Source organism: Macaca mulatta, chromosome 12 (genome assembly GCF_049350105.2).
Source record: "Macaca mulatta isolate MMU2019108-1 chromosome 12, T2T-MMU8v2.0, whole genome shotgun sequence".
Lineage (NCBI taxonomy): Eukaryota > Metazoa > Chordata > Mammalia > Primates > Cercopithecidae > Macaca > Macaca mulatta.
Window position 1 is genome coordinate 71,849,351 of NC_133417.1, and position 22,787 is coordinate 71,872,137.

Consider the following 22,787-nt stretch of genomic DNA (forward strand, 5'->3'; position numbering starts at 1 on the left):
TGTGCCCTTGCCTTCCGATCTTCGTGGTTTCTGATGAGAAATTTGCTGTCATTCAGATTGTTCTCTCTGTATAAGCAAGGTGTCATTTCTTGCTTATTGCTTTTTGGAACTGAGAGGGAATAGATTGAAAACTGACACTGGTATGTTGCTTATTCGTAATGGTGAATTTTGCAGCACAGTGCGTTACCATCCTATGCCACCGTGCAATGTGAATGCTGGTACTGTCTTTGTTTCCCATCTTCTACAATGGGAATAAAACTGGGAGTAGTGACTACCATGATTTTTTTTTATTTTGTTTCCTGAAATTAGATTATGATGTGTCTTGGTGGTTACCTCAGTTTCTTGAATTACAGGTTTTGTATCTTTTGCCAAATTTGGAAAAAATTATCCATGAATTTTTTGGAGTATTTTTTAAGTCCCACCATCTTTCTCTTTTTCTGGAAATCCAATGACATGAATTTTAGATTGTTTTTATAGTCCAACTTATCTCTTAGTTTCTATCCTTCTTTCACTCTATATTCTCTGTTTTGTTCAGATTTGATACTTACTATCATTGTATCTTCAAATTCACTGATCCTTTCCTTTTGCCCTTTTTATTTTGCTGAGTCCATCCAATGAGTTTTTAAATATTGGTTATTTCTATCTCACTTCTAAAATTTTCATTTGTTTCTTCTTTATGTCTTCTATTTCTTTGCTAAGGCTTTCCACTTTTTCACTTTTGTTTCTATCATGTTTTTGATTCACTAATGCAATCTTGTAATGGCTACTTCAAAATTCTTGCGAGATAATTGAAACATCTGTATCATGTCAGTGTTGGTGTCAGTTGATTGTTTTCTGCTTTGGTTTAGGTCTTTGGTGGCTCTTGATATGAATGATTTTCAAGTGTATCTTGGATATTTTGTCAATTATGTTGTGAAACTCTGCATCTTACTCATATATTTCTGACCTTTGACTCCCTGAAGAAGGGTGTTCAATGACTGTTTTGTGGAGGTGGGATATTGGGCTCTCCATTATTCCTCCAAGGCCATCACCCCTGCTGGCTGGAAAATTGGGAAGCCCCTCTTTATTGCTCTCCTTGTAGCCTCCACTGACATAATTGCCAGAAGGAAGCTCTCAATACCAGTGGATGATGGAGAAAGTTCTAATTACCAGCTCTGTCCTCTGACACACAAAGGGAAGAGGAGAAGATCTTGATACTGCTAGGCGGGGTAGAAGTACAGGATCTTCACATGGCTTCCACTGACATCTTCTAGAGGAGCCCCGTTACCATCAAGTGGGAACAAAAATCCTGGCCCCCGACTCAGTCTTCTCTAATATGAAGGTAGTTGGAGAGAGAGACAGCAAGGGGCAAAAAGCCAGAAGTTTAGACTTACCACTCAGCCTTTGTGGGTGGGAGTAAGGGTTTAGTTGTGGTTTTTCATGTTGTTTGCCCTGGAATATGGTACTTATGGCCTAGAAGTGTCCTGTCTTTCTAGGCTGACACTTTTCAGCTTATTTGGCTAGAGAAAGCAGGTTTTCCCAGGGCAATTTCATTTTCTTCCCCACTAGGATTTTCTGAGTTACTGGTTCTTCCCACCACCAGTTCTGTATATATGAAGCAAAAAGAAATCCCTGGGAATTCACCGCCATATTGTTCCTTAGGTCCCAACATTCCTAGGCAGTTTGCCTTCTCTCTACTTTTCAAAGTCCTCTTATGTTTATTTCATGTGTCCAATTTCTAGGGGTTTTAGCTGTATTTAGTAGGAGACATTGAAAGAAAGAAGTATGTCTATTCCAACTTGATCCAGAAACAGATGTTCCAAATCAGTTTCCATTATTAGGATTTCCTTTTCTACAGGAGAAAATGACTTTGCTCCCCAACTTGCCAGTTTTTCTGCCTCTCAGCTTTCCCTTTCCAACTACGTACAGTTGGCTCAAAAACAAGTCTTTCATTAAATAACCTCGTGAGGTCACTCCTACCAGCTGTGACAGTGTCTCAACCATTCCCATGTTAATGTGGTCTTTTCTGTCATCCACACATGAGACATAGACATTAACAACATATGTTGTTTAAATTCTCAACATATGCTGATCAGTTTTCCAAACAGATATTCAGGTCTTCTTTGATATACTGTTTTATTGAGACTTTCTATAATAAGTGACTAATTCAAACTTACTAGTTGGCAATATTATTTAGGCCAAATTTTCCAGTCTGTTCAGTCTATGGCTTTGTGTCTTAAAATACCCCCACTTCTTCTTCCAAGCACTCCTATCTAGGAATTTCAGGTATAGCATCAATATTTGAGTGATTAAAGTGATTCTTTAGCCAGAGATACAGCTGGGTGTGGATTTAACAGTTATTGGGGTGTTGAATACACAATAGAAGCTTTATATGCATTATCAAATTTATTTCTCAAAATAAAACCATGATGTATATTCTACCAGTGAAAATTTTTCAAGGTCACACAGCTAGTAAAACCCAACCTGGGACTGAACTTCTGCTGTAAGCATGGAGCTACCCAGCAATCCATGAAACATTACTATATCATTACGTCAATTTAGTGGGCAGCACACATTATCTTTAAAAGTGAAGGAGTTCAGAGTAGAAAATATCACCAGGCAGTTCACATAATTAGGGAAACTATTGTTTAATGAACACAAAGTTTATTTCTTTTATATTCACTTTTATTAATCTAATTTGTGCACTGAGTCCTCGTGTATAAGATATTTTTCATAATGTGGCTGGTCGTCAAAGAAATATGGAGCTATTGTGTTAGGTGACCTTCTGAGACATTTCTAAGCCTTCATCTGACATATTGTTGACCAGACCCACTGCGCTGATACTTTTCCAGGAAAATGTCTGATCCTTCAAAAACAAAATTTAATGTTTTAAAGCCCCAAACGTACAGTGCAGAATCTTTGGGTTAGAACAGGAAGTAGCTATTTCTGTGGCAAAAATTCATGCTAGCATATAATTCTTGCTGCTCATGATGTGTGTGTGTGTATGTGGGGTGTGTGTGTGTGTGTGTGTTTCTGGTAAGAGTACACTTTGCCATTTTTTTTCTTCCTTATCGTACCAGAAAACGCTCTAAAACAAGGTGAAATTCCAGTCAGTCTCACTGAGATGAGAATTGAAAACTCAAAGTACAAAAGATAAACTCCACTGGTTAAGAGGGCAGATCCTGGAGTTCCACAGATGTATTTCAAATCCAGGCTTTGTCACTCAGAATCCTGGGCAAATTACTATTTAATTTTCTTACCTGCAAAATAGTAATAATAGTAGCAATTAACTCTTTGTGATAATATTAGGATTAAAATGAGGTATACATGTAAAGTCATTATCAAAGTGTTTTGCCTGAGAACAAAAACTTAATAATTATTAACTCTTAGTCTACTACTTCTGAAGTAAGACTTTTACAGAAACCAGTAATTCCAAAGGAAATTTTGAACTGTTGCAGGCAGGAAATGAACCACTTTACTTTGTTTTTAGACTTTTTAAATTGCCCTTTTCTTAGAATATACTAAACAATGAAGTAACACTGTCCAAATTTTTTATTTTAAATAATTGTTGGCTGATTTTAGATAAAAGGAAAATGGAAGAAAGTCATGTGTTCTTTGCTTTTGTTTCTTTATATTCAAATAGCCATGGCTATACAAACCACACCTCTCCATAATTTGTGTAATTCTAGTTTAACTTACATAACTTTGTGGGGTGAAGAGCCAGAAATTGTATGGAATTGTATAGGAAAGCTGGATTTCTTCACTAAGACTCAAACCCCAAGAGCTGGTGCTCCTAGAGTATTTTGAGTCTGAAAATAACTGAGACTCTTGAGTGTATCTTTGATAAAAGGATTTTTGATATTGCAGGACAACCTGGACCCATCCATGTTCCCAATGCAGAAGGGCTCCCTCAACCTCCTGCGGCAGAAATGGGAATCTTGTGATTATCAGAGAAGTGAGTGTTATCCCAGGGACAGCCGTTGCACAATTCTCCAACCTCAGGAAAGCAAATTGCTTGAGCCTGAAGAAGAAGTAGTATCAGCACCTGAACCTTTGGATCCCACAAGTCTGCCCTGCTCAGGGGAATTGACGTTGAGCTCGAAGCCTGAAGGGAAGGATTCTGTGGACAAGAGTAACACCACCAGGGAATATGGTCGGCCAGAAGTGCTGAAGGAGGATTCCCTGAGCAGTCGGCGCAGGATTGAGCGCTTTTCCATTGCCCTCGATGAGCTGAGAAGTGTGTTTGAGGCTCCTAAGAGTGGAAACAAATCAGCTGAACATGGAGGAAAGGTAAGGAGCCATTATTGAGAGTCAATATTTACATATGACTTCCTTGCCTAGCCTACCGTTTATTACTAAGCATGTAATCTTTCCCCCCACCAGGATTCTAGACAGATGTCCTGAAGCCAATATGTAATGCAGTGTGAAATGTGACATCCTCTCCTATTAATTTTCTCTATAGTCTGCTTCAATGTGGACTTGACTTCCTTTTACTTCCATAAAAACAATATTGATATGCCCTCTTATGTTGATGTTTCTGTATGTATGTGCCCAATTTCTTCAACTAGGTTGTAAATTCCTTAGAGGCAGGAGCAATTTCTAACCACCCTTTGTACCTCAAACATTTAACAAATGGTATTGCTTTTAGCCAAAGCTCTATGAGGATTTATCAGTAATGATGCTGACATGGAATAAATGAAGGCTTTGGAACCACAGTGATCTAGGTTTTAATCCTAAAGCCTGCCATTAACTTCTCTAGCTGAATGACACTTAACCTTAGAAATACAAATGTCTTAATCTGTTACTTTACATGGATCTTATGAAGATTATAGGTAACATATTTTAAACACTAAGCGTAGAGTCTGGAATATTTTGTGGTAGATGATGATCATTCCTCAGTGATTATGGTATATTATAATGTCACATATAAAATATGTCTATTAGCTAAAGAGGGCATTTAGCCAAATTCAGGAAACAGGATTAGCAACATTATTAACTAAGACCACATTTATACTTTTGTGGTAATTAAAAGCAACTACTATTTCAACTAGAATTACTTAAATTTATTACACTCATTAGGGCCTGCACATAATAGAGATTATAGCTGAATTTTACAAAGAATTAATAAATGATTTCAGGTTTTCCTTTAGAAAGCAAACTCCACACTTTGTTTGTTTGTTTGTTTGTTTCTTTGCTTGCTTGATTGTCTCTTGTTTTATTTGGTTTTCACCTAATGACAGTTTTATCAGGAAGGTACACAGTCCTATTCTTGTTAATGGATAAACAGCCTTCATAGAAGGCATCACAGAAGTAGAAAATTTTTGAAAATCAATTGTTTTGCTAACTTTTGCTTCCAGTTGTGTTATTGGGAAATATGTAGTAAGCTACCCTTCTTTGAACATCAAGTAACTCTAATTTGTTTAATGATAATAAGGGATATGAAGTTATATTTATGAGGTTATGTTGAGACTAGAGGATCTCTTAAAACATGCAACGATTTGCTGATCCCTGATTTGAAGATTTTCTTTTTCTTTTTCACAGGTGCAATCCTTTTTGTTTATACTTTTATATCTTTTAGATGAATGTTTAGGGATTGGGGTATACAACAAAGATAGTTACAGTGTCATTTATTTTTTATCTTTATAAATTAAGAAAAGTAAAGCCACAGAAAATAATTTCCACTCAATCTCTGTTGACTTTACTGTAATAATTTTGAACATTTGCCCAAGATAACTGACAAAAGAAATGACCAAAGGTAGAAAAAGTCATCTATATAAGTGATGTAATATAACCTCTCTCATCTGGATGAGATGCAACTGCTTATATACAACAATAGTATAATAAAACATTAATAATCGTTTCTGATTTAAATGTGAGATTAGTAATATTTAGCATGATAGGTGGTTTGCCATCTAGTAACTATACAAATAATTATGAAAAGAACCAGATATATTAAAACCACCATTTGCCTTGTAAAAATGAGATAAATTTAGTTTATGTAACATACTGTTTTAAATATTCTAAGGTTCTGTGTCATAATATAGTATTTCCATAAATGTATGAAACAAGGTTGATGCATTTAAAAATTTCTTATCCATAGAAGACACATAATTTTTAGAATCAGTTTACATAAAAAGTTTTAGGAATGTTTGCAAACTTATTCTAGAACAAAGGGGACGAGAAGAAAAAGAACAAAGAGAAGTCAATGATGAATTAACTTGTTTTCTCCAAGTGAAGTATTTTGTTATATTGTTGGGCATGTAAGAAGAATTCTAGTTCAATCAAATTTAAAATTCTATATTTCACCCCATAGCATATTAATTATATACAACTTAATTCTTAGTTTTTATAGATGCTTTTTTCTTTCTCATGTCACCACTTTATATTATGCAGTGCTTCATTATAAAGTCATGATATGTTTATTTTCATAAATCATCTAAAAAATTCTGGCTACTTCATAACTCTGACATTTATGTTTTTGGAGACTATTGAGATATTGGGGATGTGGAAAAAGGTATTCAATATTTATAAAACTTAAAGCAAGGACAGAAAATAATTTCAAATAAGGAAAATATTTTGCAACTAGCAAATCATCTCAACCATAAGGAACAATAAACTACATTTTAATGTTGCTATGGAAGGAAACCCTTCAGTAATAGGCACTTGGTTTATAACATTTATAAAATAATTGCAGTAAATTGAAAGCTTGTAGAATTTTTAAAGGTATGGAATATCATGTATATGTACATCTATTTACAAGTAAGTTGACATACATACGCATACACATACACACATACATGTATATGTAACTATACATTTTAATGTATGCTTATATATGTGTATGTGTATATATATTTACTTGTAAGTAGATGTAGATTACAATTAGACATTATGATGTATGTGTATACATGTGTACAGTTTTTAATCTAAGTATTTTTCAGCAAACAGAGGGGAAATGTACATATTCATTATAATGTGTCTGTTTAAGGTGAGTTTGGTCAAACATTTATTACTAGGAAAAGGGATCTACAAGACTCTTACTATTTTTCTCAAAAGGCCAGGCACAGTGGCTCACACCCGTATTCCCAGCACGCTGGAAAACTGAAGCAGGAGAATCACTTATTGCCCAAGGTTCAAGAACAGCCCGAGCAACATAGCAAAACCCTGTCTCTACAAATATTTAAAAACTAACTGGCTTGGGAGTCTGAGTCAGGAGGATCCCTTGATCCCATGAGCAAGAGGTTGCTATGATTGCACCACTGCATTCCATCCTGGGTGACAGAGTGAGACTCCATCAATAAGCAAACAAACATTATTTTCTATAAGTGTGCAAGGTCATTAAAAAGAGATATCAATATCTAAAACATTCACTATTTCAGAGTCTTTGTTAAAACAATTTATTCTAACATAATTACAATAGAAAATCAGTGAGAAATTCTTAAAATAATTTTTTATCTTATAATTTTCCAAAATGAACACAACCTATTGTCATTTCTAAAACACCCTGTTAAAACAACAAAATGAGGATTGAAACTGAAGATTTTCATGCTTATGAGGCAGACTATAATCCAAAGATGTAAGCATCCTCTCAAATAAATGATGTATTTTCATGCTTATGAGGTAGACTATAATCCAAAGATGTCAGCATCCTCTCAAATTAATGATGTAGAACATAATTTTAAGAGTTTTTAAGAATCATTTTGCAAAAATATGTTGCAAAATTACAAATCTTTGAGAGAATGTCACATCTATTTGTAACACTGAGAAATACATTACTATTATGTAATTTATCAATAGCATTTGCTGTGTAACAAACCACCCCAGAATTAGTGGGGTTAGACCATTAGTGGTTTCATGATTGTTTAGAAGTCTCTGATGAGCTTGGCTGTGCATCTGATCTTGTCTGATGTCACTCATGCCTCTACGGTCAGCTGCAAAGTCAGCGGGAATCTGGCTGTTCTAGGATGACGACAGAGCCGGGACAACTCAGCTCTGCATCTCTCCTCCTCAGGTAGGTAGCACAGATGTATGCACAGGTCATAGAAGTTTCAAGAGAGAAAGTAGGAACACATGAGGCCTGTGGAGGCTATATTCAGAATCTGCACATTACTTCTCCATGTTCTATTGATCAAAGTAGCCACAAAGCAAGCCAGATTAACAGTGTACTGACATAGACTCCACCTCTTGACAGAAGGAAATGCAAACTTGTATTTGCAAAGGGAAATAGATACTAGGAGAAAAATAATTGCAGCCATTTTGCAAACACTATCCCACAGACAGGTTTAACTAAATACATGCAAAAATCAGGATCAGTTAATGTATCATGAATTAACCATAAACATTGGAAGGATCCGTGTTGACAAGTATTTATGGATGAAACTCATGACTTATTCTTCACTTAGATTCAAGTAAGTGACTACTCTGGTGATAGTTATTTTGATAGGCAGAATAATAAAGACCTCCCAAAGATATTTACATTCTAATCCCCAGAATATACAAGTATGTTATCCAACATGTCAAAAGGGACATTACAAATGTGATTAATAATCTTGAAATGCAAAGATTTTCATGAATTATCCCAGATAAAAACTGAGTCTTTATCAGAGGACTACAGTATGTCAGATTGAGAGAGTCAGAGGAGGTATGATGAAAGAAGCAAAGGCTGGCTTGATGCAGGGCCATGACCCAGAAAATTCAGGCAACCCATAGGAACTGGAAAAGGCAAGGAAATGGATGTTCCCCAAGGGCTTTGGACACCTTGAGTTTAACCTGTGAAATTTATTTCTGAATTTGACTTCTGGAACTCTAAGATAATAAATGCGTGCTTTTTTATTTTATTTTATTTTTTGAGACGGAATCTCGCTCTGTCGCCCAGGCTGGAGTGCAGTGGTTCGATTTCGGCTCACTGCAAGCTCCGCCTCCTGGGTTCACGCCATTCTCCTGCCTCAGCCTCCCGAGTAGCTGGGACTACAAACACCAAGCCTGGCTAATTTTTTGTATTTTTAGTAGAGACGGGGTTTCACTGTGTTAGCCAGGATGGTCTTGATCTCCTGACCTCAAGTGATCCACCCGCCTCGGCCTCCCAAAGTGCTGGGATTACAGGCGTGAGCCACCACGCCTGGCCTAAATGTGTGCTGTTTTAAGCCACAGTGTTAATGGCAATTTGTTATGGAAGCAACAGGAAACTAATACAGTTACATTATAGGTCTTTTAAACATTGTTAAAAAATGGTTGGGTAACACATGATTGTGGAGTTTTTCTCTGTTCTTCCCTGATGAGAATATTCCCATATTTCAAAGTCAGGTCTTTGATTTTTTTCTATTTGTAGTTAGTAGTATGAATGCATATAATATCACATAATCAAGAAACTTCAGTAAATCATAATGTCTTAGTTTTAGCTCATCTGTATTGATCTTCAGCACATAGTCACCTAAAGATTGAATTAATCAGGAGAAGTTCATTTGTGTGGTTTTTTTTTTTTTTTTTAAAAAAAAAGACATATTAGTCTTGGCACAGTGGCTCATGCCTGTAATCCCAGCACTTTGGGAGGCTGAGGCGGGCGGATCATGAGGTCAGGAGATCGAGACCATCCTGGCTAACACGGTGAAACCCCCTGTCTACTAAAAATACAAAAAAATTAGCCGGACGTGGTGGCGGGCGCCTGTGGTCCCAGCTACTCAGGAGACTGAGGCGGAAAAATGGCGTGAACCCGGGAGGCAGAGCTTGCAGTGAGCCGAGATCTCGCCACCGCACTCCAGCCTGGGTGACAGAGTGAGACTCCATCTCGAAAAAAAAAAAGAAATATTAGAAAGGAACCTATGAACTCAAAAAGCACTTGGAATACACTTACTTCATATTTTCTGCTATTGGGTGATATAGATTATGTGAAGAATGTATATAGTTTTTAAATAAAATGAATTTGACTCTGGTTGCCCAGGTCAGAATAGATGCAGTGTTGAAGTTAATTTGGAACAGAACAGGAAGGTGAAATTTCATCCTTCTTCTTTGAAGCTCCCAGTTGCTGTCCATAGGGATTAGAGAATGAGGCCACTAAAAAGCCTCTTTAAAGAATCCTTTCAGTCTCCTGTATATTCTCACCATTAATAAGGAGGTTCACTTTTCAATTAATTAATTAATCTATTAATCTAATTATTCTATTCATGTCTTTTAGACTCCAAATGGTAAAACATCTGATTGTTACAGTAGATTACTTAATGACTTCCTGTGTTTTCAATGCACTCTTCTGATCTTTCCCCTAACCACACTCACTCATATAATCAGGTTGAGTTTACCTAATTCTCAATAAATACTGTTTCTATCATTTATTTAGGCCTCAGACTTTTGACAAAGACTATTCAAGCATGAGCTGAACTTTATAGAAAATAGGAACCACCATCACCATATACAAGTTGTGCTTCCTTGGAATACATTGATTTAATCTATTGCATAATCGGAGGCATGGAGAAAACCATGAAGAAAAATGCTAAGGGACCATGAACCTACATGTGCATCAATGATTAGATAGGGCATAAATAATTAAAGATGCTATAGTTTTCAGCATATGTGAGTTTCATTCACTCCACTAACCAGAGTCATTGGTTATTCATTTAATGACCAATCTGTCCTCTACTTTTTAGTTCTGCATAATATCAGGCATTTAAAAGCATGGCTTACATTTTGGCTTCCACTACAAAATCACTTCATTAGATGCTAGAATTTATCTTTGCTGCTTAAACCCTGGCATGTGGGGACTTGGGGATTAATTTATCTCTAATCTCAGAGCAGCAAGCAATACTTCTTCTCAGGCAGTTACCTCTGTCAGTGCATTCTGACTCCGCATTCCCCACCCTCCCCTCTCATCAGTGTTTCTGAGGTAATTGCTGTCAAGCATGAAGTATTTCTGTTAAAACATTTAACAGGACAGAAGTTATTAGAATCTTGAAAATGATTACTGAGAAAAAACTCTCAAAAATATATAGAAAAATTAAAATGCAGATTAATATTAGTATAGAAAAAGATAAAAAATAAGGATTATTCCCATAGGAAGAATTTCAGAGATCTTTGAAGAAATAAAATATTTCTCCTTTGCCTGAAAAAATGGCAAATAGTTTTTTATACAGTTGAAATGTCCAGTTTAATAAAAGTGATCATTTTGATTAGAAAATGTATTCTACAGAATAATGATTTTCTTTTCGGCATAGCATATGAGAACTTAAAATTTGGTGACTAAAGGTCAGTTGGAAACCTTGGCTCGGGAACTTCCTCATTGCATAAACTCAAATAACGTATTTTAACTCATTAATCCTTACTTTTCGTATCTGTAAAATAAGGAGATTAATACACCACCTAATTTTTGTGAAGACAAATGATACAACACCTGAAGGAGAAGAGGCATTTAAGAGGCAGCACCTAATGAAATACAAAAAGTAGCACCAAGGTAGCACTACATGAATATTCGTTCTATTTTCGTTCCTCTCTTATCTCTGTAACCCACTATATGTCCTTGAGAGAAAATATTTAATCTCAGTGGACTTCTGTTTTCTCATCTATAAAAGAAGAGGCTAACACTCCATGGTTTCTAAAAGTGGAAAGAAGCTTTGGGCAAAGAAGATTTTATACATCTGACAACACCTTCGTCTTGCAGCCTGCAAAGGTCCCACTGAGAAGAGCCCTCACTGAATAATCAATTCAGCAAATGCTGAGGAAACTTTTTAACATGAGTTACAATCCCATTTTGAGATGATGAGACAAAGAGCTGCAGTTTGTTCAGTTATAGTTTTCAAAGCTTTATTAAAACCGTAGACAGAGAGAGGACCTCAAGAATACCGTGAGGATGGGCCATAATGTTTTGTTTCATTTTATGCAGCTTTTTCTTTGTGGTGTAATTTGTTTTTAAAAATAATGTTACTGTTCTTTTCACCCACTTACATGTTTGCTATTTTACTGCTTCCTGTCCAGTGTTTGATTTTAGTTGGAAAAAGAAATAGCTGGCAAAACTCCCAACTAAACATATTTGCATGGCCTTTAAGACTTTCAGAGGGAACTGCCATCTCTTCCCATTTGTTTGTGGTAGTGATATGTGCAGTCACAATATGACACTGTTAAAAAACATGGGGCCAGTAACCATACAAGGATGTTAAGCAATATTGACTTGCCTTCCACTGGGAAAACTGCTGTCACTTCATGGATTGGCATTCTTTGACATTTTGCTCAGTAGACTAGTGAGGGCTTTTGCCCTTGTGTTGTAAGAATATTGATACTTGGTCTACTGCCCCTGTTAGGAGCCTGATTCTTTTACCCAGCCTATCTTTCTCAGATGTTTATTCAACATTTCTAGGTACTGGCTGAATTAATTTAAAAAATACCATAAGTGACTATTTTTTTCCTTTCCCTGTCCTCCTATGACTGATTTTCACACTCTATCAGGTTCTTTTCAAGAATTTTCTCACAAGCAGAATAATGTAGAAAATGCCTTCCTACATGAGCTTATCTGATGTTTTTTCATGGTTACAGATTTTTGGCAGGAATACCACAGGAGTAATGATGTTTTGCCCTTCACAGTACATCGTATCAGGAAATACAGTAAATCAATGAGTCTGATTACTGGTAATACTATGTGATCACTTAGATAAGGTAATTTCTTCCAGGTTTGTCCACAGTAAATGGAAGTTTATTCACCAGGAATGTTGGATGTCCTGTCTTAACTTCTTGCAGGAGCTTTGGTTTGCTGGTGGACTTTCCATGATTAGACTTAGAGACTGTCTTTGAAGTGTCATCTCCATGACTCTTGGTGGATCCAAAGGCCCCCAAATTTTCCCTATTTAGTCATCTTTCTAAAGGTAATATTTTCTTTATTTCTCCCTTTAGTTTATTCTGCTTGTGAGAAGATTCTTGAAAAGAAAATGATAGAGTATGAAAATCAGTCATAGGATGACAGGGAAGGGAAAAAATAGTCACTTGTGGTATTTGTTAAATTAATCCAGTGAATAGAAGTATTGAATAAACATATTTATCTTATTTATCTTTTAAAACATATTTATCTTTGGAAAGACTGAGAAATTGCCATAGGTTGGAAAAAACTAAAGTGGCATGACAACTAAATGGAATGTGGACTCTTCCACCAAATCCTGGGCCAGAAAAGAGGACATCAATGGAAAAGGTGGTGAAAGTCAGATAAGGTTTAATTATTTCCTACTTTTAAAATTGTACTATGGTTAAATAAGATATTAAGATTAGGGAACATTTATTCCTTTTGCAGGGGAAATGATCCGCTGAGGACAAACTTCCTTAATTCCATGGGCTACCCTGTCTGGTCTCCCTCACCCAAACAGGTCTCAGGGTTGATGTAGCAAATCTTTCTTTAATGGAGTTGCCCCCTTTTTATTCCTCAGACTAAGTCTTTTCTCTGAACTTAGAAGTATGTAATCTTTTGTCAACACTGAAATTCAAGATACTTAATGTAATGTGCAGGGCAGGTATGGACAGTTTGGAGTGGAGGTGACTGTAAACAACAGGTACAGCCATCCAGCCACCCTCTTCCTGGAGATCAAGCAACCTGCAGGCACCTAACTATGCCCTTGTTTATGTTACATAATACGGTGTATTATGTATTTCATAATATATGATACATTATACTCACTGTATTATGTATGGGAAACAAATGGTTAACACATTTTCCTACTTGGAAAGAGATTTCTTTATGTTTAATGTGTAGTGGTGAGTGAGTGTAATAAGTTCCAAACACCTGAAACAAAGTCAAGCTCCATTAATGTTTCTCATCTGCACCAACTACCAAATATGATGATTTATGGTACTTAATAGTGTACTAACTTGTTTTATGGGAATGTAAGTCATTTATTGGATGCCATGAGACAAATTACTCTAAAGCATGGTAATGCAATGTAATGCATGCAGTGCTCTTTTTCCCCCATTTGTGGAACCCTGTCAGGAACATACATTTAAATTGATGAACATGTTCTGATTTCATTGTTGATTAGATGTCAGATTTCTTTGTTATTAATGATATAACAATATAAAAGTATTACCATTTCTGATCATAATGATTTTATGACTTAAAGTCTAATCCCTTTTCCATTTTACCTTTATTTTGAATGTTAGGAGCAACTTTTTCCTTTTATCTTGAAATATGTTCATTTGAAGTTCTCATAGAAAAGAAATTTCAAGTTATAAAAACAAGAAATAAAAACAGAAACCAGGAGCTCCACAGAGAAATTTTCTTTCTCTTTAATATACATGCAATGTGTGCATGGAAGCACACACAGACACACATATACACTGCACATAAATCATTTAAAATTTCACATTTAAAGATAAAATCAAGAGGTTGCAGCTCATATGCACCAATTTCTCAAAAAATATTTATTTATCCAGCACCAGCAATTTTGTTTTTACCAACATATGTTTCAGGTCTGCCCTTTAGTTTATAGCTGTAGCCTTTTTTATAGTGCCCATAAATTTCTGAGTTTATCCTTGAATGCCTCTCCTCGTGCTAACATTTGTCTGCCCTCAGGTGACTAGAGGAAGAGGCACTGTGCTACCACTAATAGCTAGCAAGTGGTAATGACGGAACGCTGCGTATCTACCAGGTACTGAGCTGAAGGCCTCATAAGCATTGCCCCTCATTTAATAGTCACAGTCATCATAGAAGGCAAGATCTATAATTATTCCCATTTTACAGCTACGACGTAGAGAAGTTAAATAATTTGCCCAAGAGTACACCATTGGTAAGTAATAGAGCAGGGATTGGAATTCAAGTTTATCTCAGTCCAGAAGCCACAATATTAAAATACTGCTCTTTAGATGATCTCTGAATTTATGATGTCTGTTTCAAACAGAATCTCACAGCTGTGTTTCTGATATGAATGGATCCTGGACAGTGCCAGAAATCAAAGCAATTCTTAAACATTGAGTGTCCCTCAAACTACCATATACCCTTATTCTAAGATATACATGTTTTCATGTGTTAACGTCTTTGAAATTGATATGCTTCTTATAGTCAGTGCCATTTTATAGTTTGTCAGGATTTTCTCCTTTTCTTACAGGTTCATAAAATAATTGTTTTACTTTTGATAAAATATGGCAAGAGAAATAAGTATTTTGAATCATATAAGAAAGAATCATATAAGAAAAATTATTGAACATTTGCTGTGTTCCAGGAATGTACTAAACACTTTACTAACATTTTCTCTTTTAATTTTCATAACTAACCTGTGAGTTAAACTATGTTAACATCACCACATACAAATGAGGAAATATAGGCTGAGCGAACTGTTTTTGTCTTAGGTCCCACGGTCAGTTGGTGGTTGAAAAAGAAATCTAATCCAGCCAGGTGGAGTCCAGAGGCCTTACTCTTGAAATAGGCTAGTTTTTGTATTTTGCCTGTTTTGCTAACAGAGTTTAGAATAGCTAAATTGGTCTAGTCTAATAAACAAGTAACTTTATGCAGAATAATTTTTATGCTAACAAGAAGTTTATTTTTTCTTTAAAAATCTCTCTTTTTCTCTTTCTTTTCTTTCAAATATCTCTGAATGTCTTTCTTTGGGCTCAGGTTGCACCAAATGCATCCCTGCTTTCACCCTAATCTCTGAAAGAAAAAAAATTAAATGGCATTAACAAAAAAATTGAATGATTTGATAATCTCCATATCAAATCAACCACTGTTGACACCTTTAACTCACTTGGGTGTATACCAAAAGGAGTGATTACTGAATTGTATGGTAAGAGTATGTTTAGTTTTTAAGAAATTGCCAAACTGTTGTCCAAAGTCGTTGTACTCTTATTCATTCCCCCCAGTAACAAATGAGAGTTCCTATGGCTTCATATCTTTGCTATCATTTGGTGTTCTCAGTATTTCAAATTCCATTTCAAATGATTATTTAAGCGTGGATGACTTCTATCTCATCTACATGGCAACCATTTGTTCCTCTGCTGGGAACATCCCTAGTTTGCATACATCGCTCCATCATAATTATTAAAAATACCCCTTTCATTCTCAAAAGTGTCTCTGGATGATAAATTATTTCATCACCCTGCTTGAATATCCACCTGAATTATAAAGGAGAAATCACATTTCATTTTTTTCTTTCCCTTCTGGTTTTTAACAGAGTGCTAAGCATAGGGTATATAATCATTCAGTACTTTGGGAATGGATGAATAGAAAACACTTGTTGAAATGAACTGGCTCCTTTCAGTGTCTACTCTTAGGTTAGGTGCATTAGCATTGCATCATTTGTGCTGGGCTTCAAGGTCACGCAATTCTTTAGCCCACTCTGCCGAGAGCTGTACTCCTGCTCATCTGACAGCAGGTCTTTGATAACTTGATGTTGATCGTCCCTTGCATATGGTCATTGCAGGCTGAGTGATCTTTTCAGAGGCTATGTGCCAGCTTCTCTGACTTGCACACCTGTCTTACCATTCTGTATGCCTTACAGATGACATGGGTGAAAATGTGCAAGAAACAGATATGAAGGAATTAATGCTCCTTTCATTGACCTTTTTTGAAAGTCTGAGACTGGATACTATTTTGGTAACAAGCTATGTCTGTCAGCCTTCCAAAGGACAAACTGTCTTCTTGATACCAGTTTCCTTAGTGCATTCTTAGACCGTTGCTTGAATATGCAGCTAGCTCCAGAAGCACCTTTCCTCCCATGTTACATAGACCCTCCCAGTAGAATCTACCTCATGAACTGCACATCTACACTCAGGCCACAGGCCACTGTCCTCTCAAGAAGCTCCTCTGTAATGTGCTGAGATTTGTTGTTGTTTGATCTGTTTGTCCTACTATAGAAAATGTTACATAATAATCAATGATAGCCCATTTCTTTTTAAATTATGAAGTGTTTCAGCCATAAATATAAAACATGCATCTTTTTTTGCAGCAGTGCCTCAAAGGTGCAACAATGAGCATATAGTGACTCTCTGGTATTGAGGTCCTTTATGTACGAGCCACTTATGAAGTTAAAAGATTGTTTTTTGGCTGGCAAAATAGCTTTTGCTAATGTCCAGATTCTTCTTTCGCATAATATTTGACCCACATAAAATAAGAGATAATAAACTCAGCAGATGCAGAATTCAGAATAAATAATATACACCGCTGCACACGCATACATATATACACACAACATTAAAATTAAGCAAGCTAGAAATCTAGTTATTTTCTTTCTTCTTTTCTTTCCTTCCTTTTAGTTTTAAAGAAAGGTAACCAGGGGTGTACAGCATATTGCAGATTTTACTTAGTGTAATGATTTCTAGTACTCAGAGTGAAACTTTCATAGATATACTTATGCTGAATTATCCTATCTTCTTTATTATTCTTCATCACTGGATAAAAAGAAGGTATGAGTCTCAAGGGTGTTCAGCATCTGAGTTCCTTTGCTACTAAAATAAAATAAATGTGTAAGTGGCATATTCCTATCATCTCAAAGAGACTGAGACATAAAGGAAGAATGAACTGCTAAGAAGCACAAATCCTCTTTTCTTGTGATGCTATTAATAATAACTTAGGAACGGTAGCTAGAGTATAGATGCTATATAAGCAAAAATAAATCTGTACTAAATAGCTTTCCATGTTTGCACGGTAAAAGTAACTGCAAAGTTACAATGAGTTTACCATAGAGATCGCCGTAGCAATGTGTTTTGCCTCGAGTTCTCACTGGAATTATCTGGTATATTGCTCAAAAGAGCCTGAATAGAATATATCTATCGAGCTATTTTCCATTAATTATTCTCTACTTAGAAATTCAAAACTATAAATTCTTCCAAAAATTATTCCAATTTCAATATGGACATTACTAGTAAGTCCTAATAGTATGAAATGATACTTTTAACAAGCAAATTTATTTCCAAAATAGATAGTCATTAAAAACAAGAGACTATCCAGTTTCCATAAAGGTATGACCATTAAAGTGACTGAAGTAGAAAGATAAGAATCTTAAAGAAGAGAATTGCCTTCATATATGATAAAATCAAACTCCCTCCAAAGTGTGGAAACCATGTTATATCCCAGACAGATGGTAGCCAAACTTCGCCTTAAATACTTGCAGTTTCAAGGAGTTCACACTTTGGCAAAGCAGTTTTTTCTACTGTCGGATTGCTCTCTTTCACTGAAGGTTAATCTTCATGTTGAGTAAAATGTGTCTCCTGGGAACATCTACATTTCCAGTAAAGTTTTGGCCTTTAAAGCAACACAGAATATCTTTCATTTGTCACTGTGGATAATGACAGGGTATGTCTAACCTTGAGGACTCAGACACAGCTTAGCAGTGGGAGGTGAGGTTGGAATACTCCTGAGTGATTTAAGAAAAGTCAGGGCCAAGCTTATGTGTGACAAGGGCAGGATATGGCTCAGCAGGTTCAGACTAAGCAAAGACAGATATGCCCTGAAAAAAAAATGTTGGACATTAATTAAGGAGTCTGAACTGGGTAGGTCGGCGGATATAGTTGAGTATCTTCCTTTGGAGATGTTTCAGAAATCTTTGTTTGTGTGTGGGCTTATCAGGAATACATTAGTAGATCCACTTGGGAGTTCTTGCAACTATCACAGAGACAGAAAACATTGGTTTTCTTCCAAGTTTTGAAAGAAATACTTGGGTTAGGAAGTCTGAGGATTTAACAAGTGTGAGTTCCATCAGGCATGCTTTGCTCTCTTTCTTGAGTGCAGTTTTCAGAATTGTTAGCACTCTGTGGTACTGAGATGTATCCCTTTTGAGGTTTTGCCTTTTCTGGTTAGGCTTCAAACCAAGGACGAGGATTGGCTTTATTTGTATAAACTGATAACAAGTGTATCATTTTTTTTTCTTTTCTTACTACTAATTTTTTGAACTTTTTTCTTTAATTATAACTTATCACAAATATATGTATATTCATTTTTTTTGAACTGATAATTATACTTGCAGAGTGTCTTCCTCCCATTACAATGGTCTCTTCTGTCATTACAAACACGTTAAAGACTGTTAACAGAATGAGAAGAGGCTTCTTAAGTTCTTCTGCATCCTAGAACCATATTTTATAGGATGGCAAATAACAGAACATACCTTAGAACAGAACATACCTTTTCCTCCAAACTGTCTGTCAGCACTTAGCTCTATGACATGTTGAGCCTCATAGCCCTCTTTATCTTAATCGTGATTTATGATGCCAAGTTTAAGAGTAATGGGAGAAGAAGAACGCTGTTAAATTTAAATGAACCATTTAAATTCAGAAATTATTAAGGTTTCCATAGAACTACCATTTAAATGTTAATTTCTTTAATGCAAAAGCAAGAAAAGAGTTTGTATTTTGTCTCTTAACCAGAAAATGAATCCTTTTTATTGTTAAGAATTGGTACAGTTTTCAGAGGGTAAGCTTTTTTCTCCTCTTTCTTACCCCCAAATACCTTGTGGTAGCCCTGCCCTACCAACATGTGTTTTTCTCTGTATTAAAAGTATTTCAGGCTATGCATTCACAAATTATAGGTAGTAGCTATATTTATCAAAAATCATGTCAACTATGCAGTTAGGCAGTTGTCAGCCTACAATCAGTATTGTTAAGTGAAACATCTTAGGGAGGTCTAATATTAGTCATTTAGCGCTTAGTATAAAAGGCATATAAAGTTTTCATTGAGCCATTTAATTCATTTTCTAAGTTTGCATTTCATATTATCAGATCATAAATTCTTGAAGCCCCTGTAATTACTGGATGACTGGTGCATTCAGAGATATTATATTTCTAGTTGCTAGGTATGTTCCAGGAATTGGGATAAAAAATGACACCAGGTTTGTATTGCTTTTTAGTTTATAGCATAATTTTAATTTACCATCTACTGTGATATAATAGTTGCTTCAAACAGCATAATCAGCTCAACTCACTTGCTTCAAATGGCTATCTTTAAATAAATGCATATTCCAATGTTCATACTGAAAATATTTGTGTGTGTATATATATTTCTCTCCTCCAATTATTCTTATGGGGAAAGACTATATCACAATTTATCTTAGTGTTCCCACTCCTAATCAGGGTGATAAGCACAGGGGCAAGTGTGCAATGAATGTTTGTTCAATAAATAAATCCGTTTTTGGCAGAGTGTGGTGGCTTACCCCTCTAATCCCAACCTAAGCATTTTGGGAGGCCTAGGCAGGAAGATCACTTGAGGCCAGGAGTTCTAGTCCAGCTTGGGCAAAAGAGGAAGACCCCATCTCTACAAAATAAAAATTAAAAAACTTAGCCAGTCATAGTAGGGTATGCTTGTATTCCCATCTACTTGAGAGGCTGAGGCTGGAAGATTGCTTGAGCCCAGGAGTTTGAGGCTATAGTAAGCTACAGTGGTGCTACTGTACTGCAGCCTCAGTGAGTAAGACCCTATCTCAAAAAGAAAAAAAATCAGTTTTGTAGCAACCCTGTACCTTTGAGTGAGTTCCTATCTCAAAAAGAAAAAAATCAGTTGTGTAGTAACCCTGTACCTTTGACAATCACATATATAGGATTTAAAAGAGTCTTGCTTGAGGTTATTTGGTTTTCTATACTATTCTTTCTTATCCTACTATGTTTGGAGTTATATATTTACTCATTTCATGTTGAAACAACTCCTCTCACATTTCTTTTAAAAATGTTTTCCTGTCCTACCTACCCTCCTTCATTATTGTACCAACTGTAAACAATCTATCCTTATTGAAATATGACCAAAACACTATTCTATACCTCCATTTCCACCTAAAATATAGAGAGCTACTGGTCTTGATTTAAAATAGTGACCATTACAATTTCTGGCCAACTATCATTTCACTGTTGCCATTAAAAAGGATCCTTGGTAACTCATGTTTATTTTATTGTGTCATTCAAAAGAAACAAGAGGTCATCCTCAATAATCTCTGCTTTTATAACAAATATCCAGATCAATCTGCCTTACATAACCAAATCTGCTTAGTAGTTATTCTTTATCTCCCAGATTGACATTAACACTAGTGTCCTGTCTGACAGATTTGAGTCACAGTTTCAGGTGGCATCACTTTCTGTTCATGCTTGGTGCAGAATTGTTCCCTGACATGAGTGTTCTTGAATGATTACTTCCTGACAAAGAAATACAATTTCATTGTTTAAGAACTTACACAGTGAACAGACTAGAGAGCAGAGGAAACATCAGCCCCGAAAAATGTTTTTCATCCTTAGAATGCAGCCCCAGAATCTACAAATAAATAAACCAGCAACTGTCCACTGACCCAGCAGGCACAGTGCATCAGTCATGATACAGTCAGCAATAGCTCAAGACCCTGAGAACTTTGTTTGTTTTAAATAGTCAACTCTCAGTTATTCCTGGGAATGGGAGACAAAGATGAGCATGGCTTATTGAGCTGAGAATATACTTTTAAAACACTCACGCTCAACATTAGTTTGAAATGGTTTCCTATATAGTATTATTTTTCTGGGACTATTTTCAAGTAGGAAAACTAGCCAGTATTTTAGTTTTTGTCTGTGTTCCCATTTACTGGTATAGATTTTCATTCTAGGGCTTACAATTAACAATTAAAGAAATGGACAAATTCAAAACACCAGGGAAAGAGAATGGGAACGGAAGAGTAAGATGAGCACCACCTTAGGTATATTAGACCAACTTAAATGATGATAATCATTTCCTATTGCTGCTATAACAAAATAAATCAAACCTAGCAGCTTAAATAATACAAATTGATTATCTTACACTTCCTAGAGGTCTAAAGTCCTACATGAATCTCACTGAATTAAAATCAAAGTGTTGGCAAGTCTGCATTCTTTTCTGGAGACCCTAAGGCTCTAAGACTGTTAAAATTCTCTAAGGGAGATTTGTTTTCTTCATGTTTACCAACCTTTAGAGGCCACCTAAATTCTCTGGCCCACAGCCCCCTTATTCCATCTTCAAAGCCAGCAATAATGTGTTGAGTTCTCACATAACATTACTCTGACCCCCGCTTCTATTTCCCTCTTCCGTTGTTAATATCTTTTTTTATTGCAGTGGGACAACCAAGATCATCTCAGCTAAACCCTATATTGTAGAGTCATCTGATTAGCAACCTTAATTCCATCTGCAACTTTGATTTCCCTTTGCCATGTGTGGCCACATATTCATAAGTTCCAAGGAATAGGACATGGGCATCCTTGGTGGGGATGTGTGTTGGGGGATGGAGGCTCATTCTGCCTACCACAATAATGCAATAAAGATTATGTTTCAAAGCCATGAATATGCTTTTATTTTTTCCCATATGTTATCTTTTCTCTAGTTGACCCGTAGCATTCATCTAGCTGGGGGGGAAATTAGAAATATTAAAGAACATTAAAGAAAGGCTAAACAATATCCAGCTTCTAACATTCAAAAAATGGAACTGTTGAAACTATTTAATTTTTTTTTTCTCTCTGCCTTCAGTAGATCAATGTCCAAGGCTAGAAGAACCAGCTCAAAGAGTTCTGTCATTTTACAGAGAAGATAATCCTTTTGCCTATGGCAGAAAAGCCATGAGGTTTGTTGCTGTAGGGCAGATTATGTAAAATGAGTGTAGTTAAGGGTAATGTGGCCATTCCCAAGACCAAGGTGAGGTTGGGAAGAAGAGGAAAAGACAGCATGCAAAGCTGTGGAGAGAAGGTGGCATGGAACTGACATGTGGGTTTATGGGGAGCCACAGTCATGTGTTGTAAGCCAGTGAGCACCACTGAGCTCTGAAAAAGCTTAGAGAGGGCCAAGAATTTGGGTTGCACTATGTAAGGAGGTCCCAATATTAGGCTTTTAACACTTAGTATAAAAGGCTTATAAAGTTTTCATTGAACTGTTTAATTCAGCTTCCAAG

At 36.0% G+C, this 22,787-nt stretch overlaps 1 protein-coding gene across 2 annotated transcripts in view; it reads left to right on the forward strand.

Moving 5' to 3' along the window:
- Positions 1 to 3,852: 3,852 nt before the first annotated feature.
- XIRP2 (xin actin binding repeat containing 2) overlaps positions 3,853 to 22,787 on the forward strand; it is a 342,362-nt gene continuing 323,427 nt past the window's right edge. For both annotated transcript variants that reach the window (XM_015110283.3, XM_028830809.2), the window contains exon 1: positions 3,853 to 4,269. In XM_015110283.3, the coding sequence (XP_014965769.3) occupies positions 3,865 to 4,269 (405 nt within the window). In that variant the 5' untranslated portion in view covers positions 3,853 to 3,864. The remainder of the gene's footprint in view (positions 4,270 to 22,787) is intronic.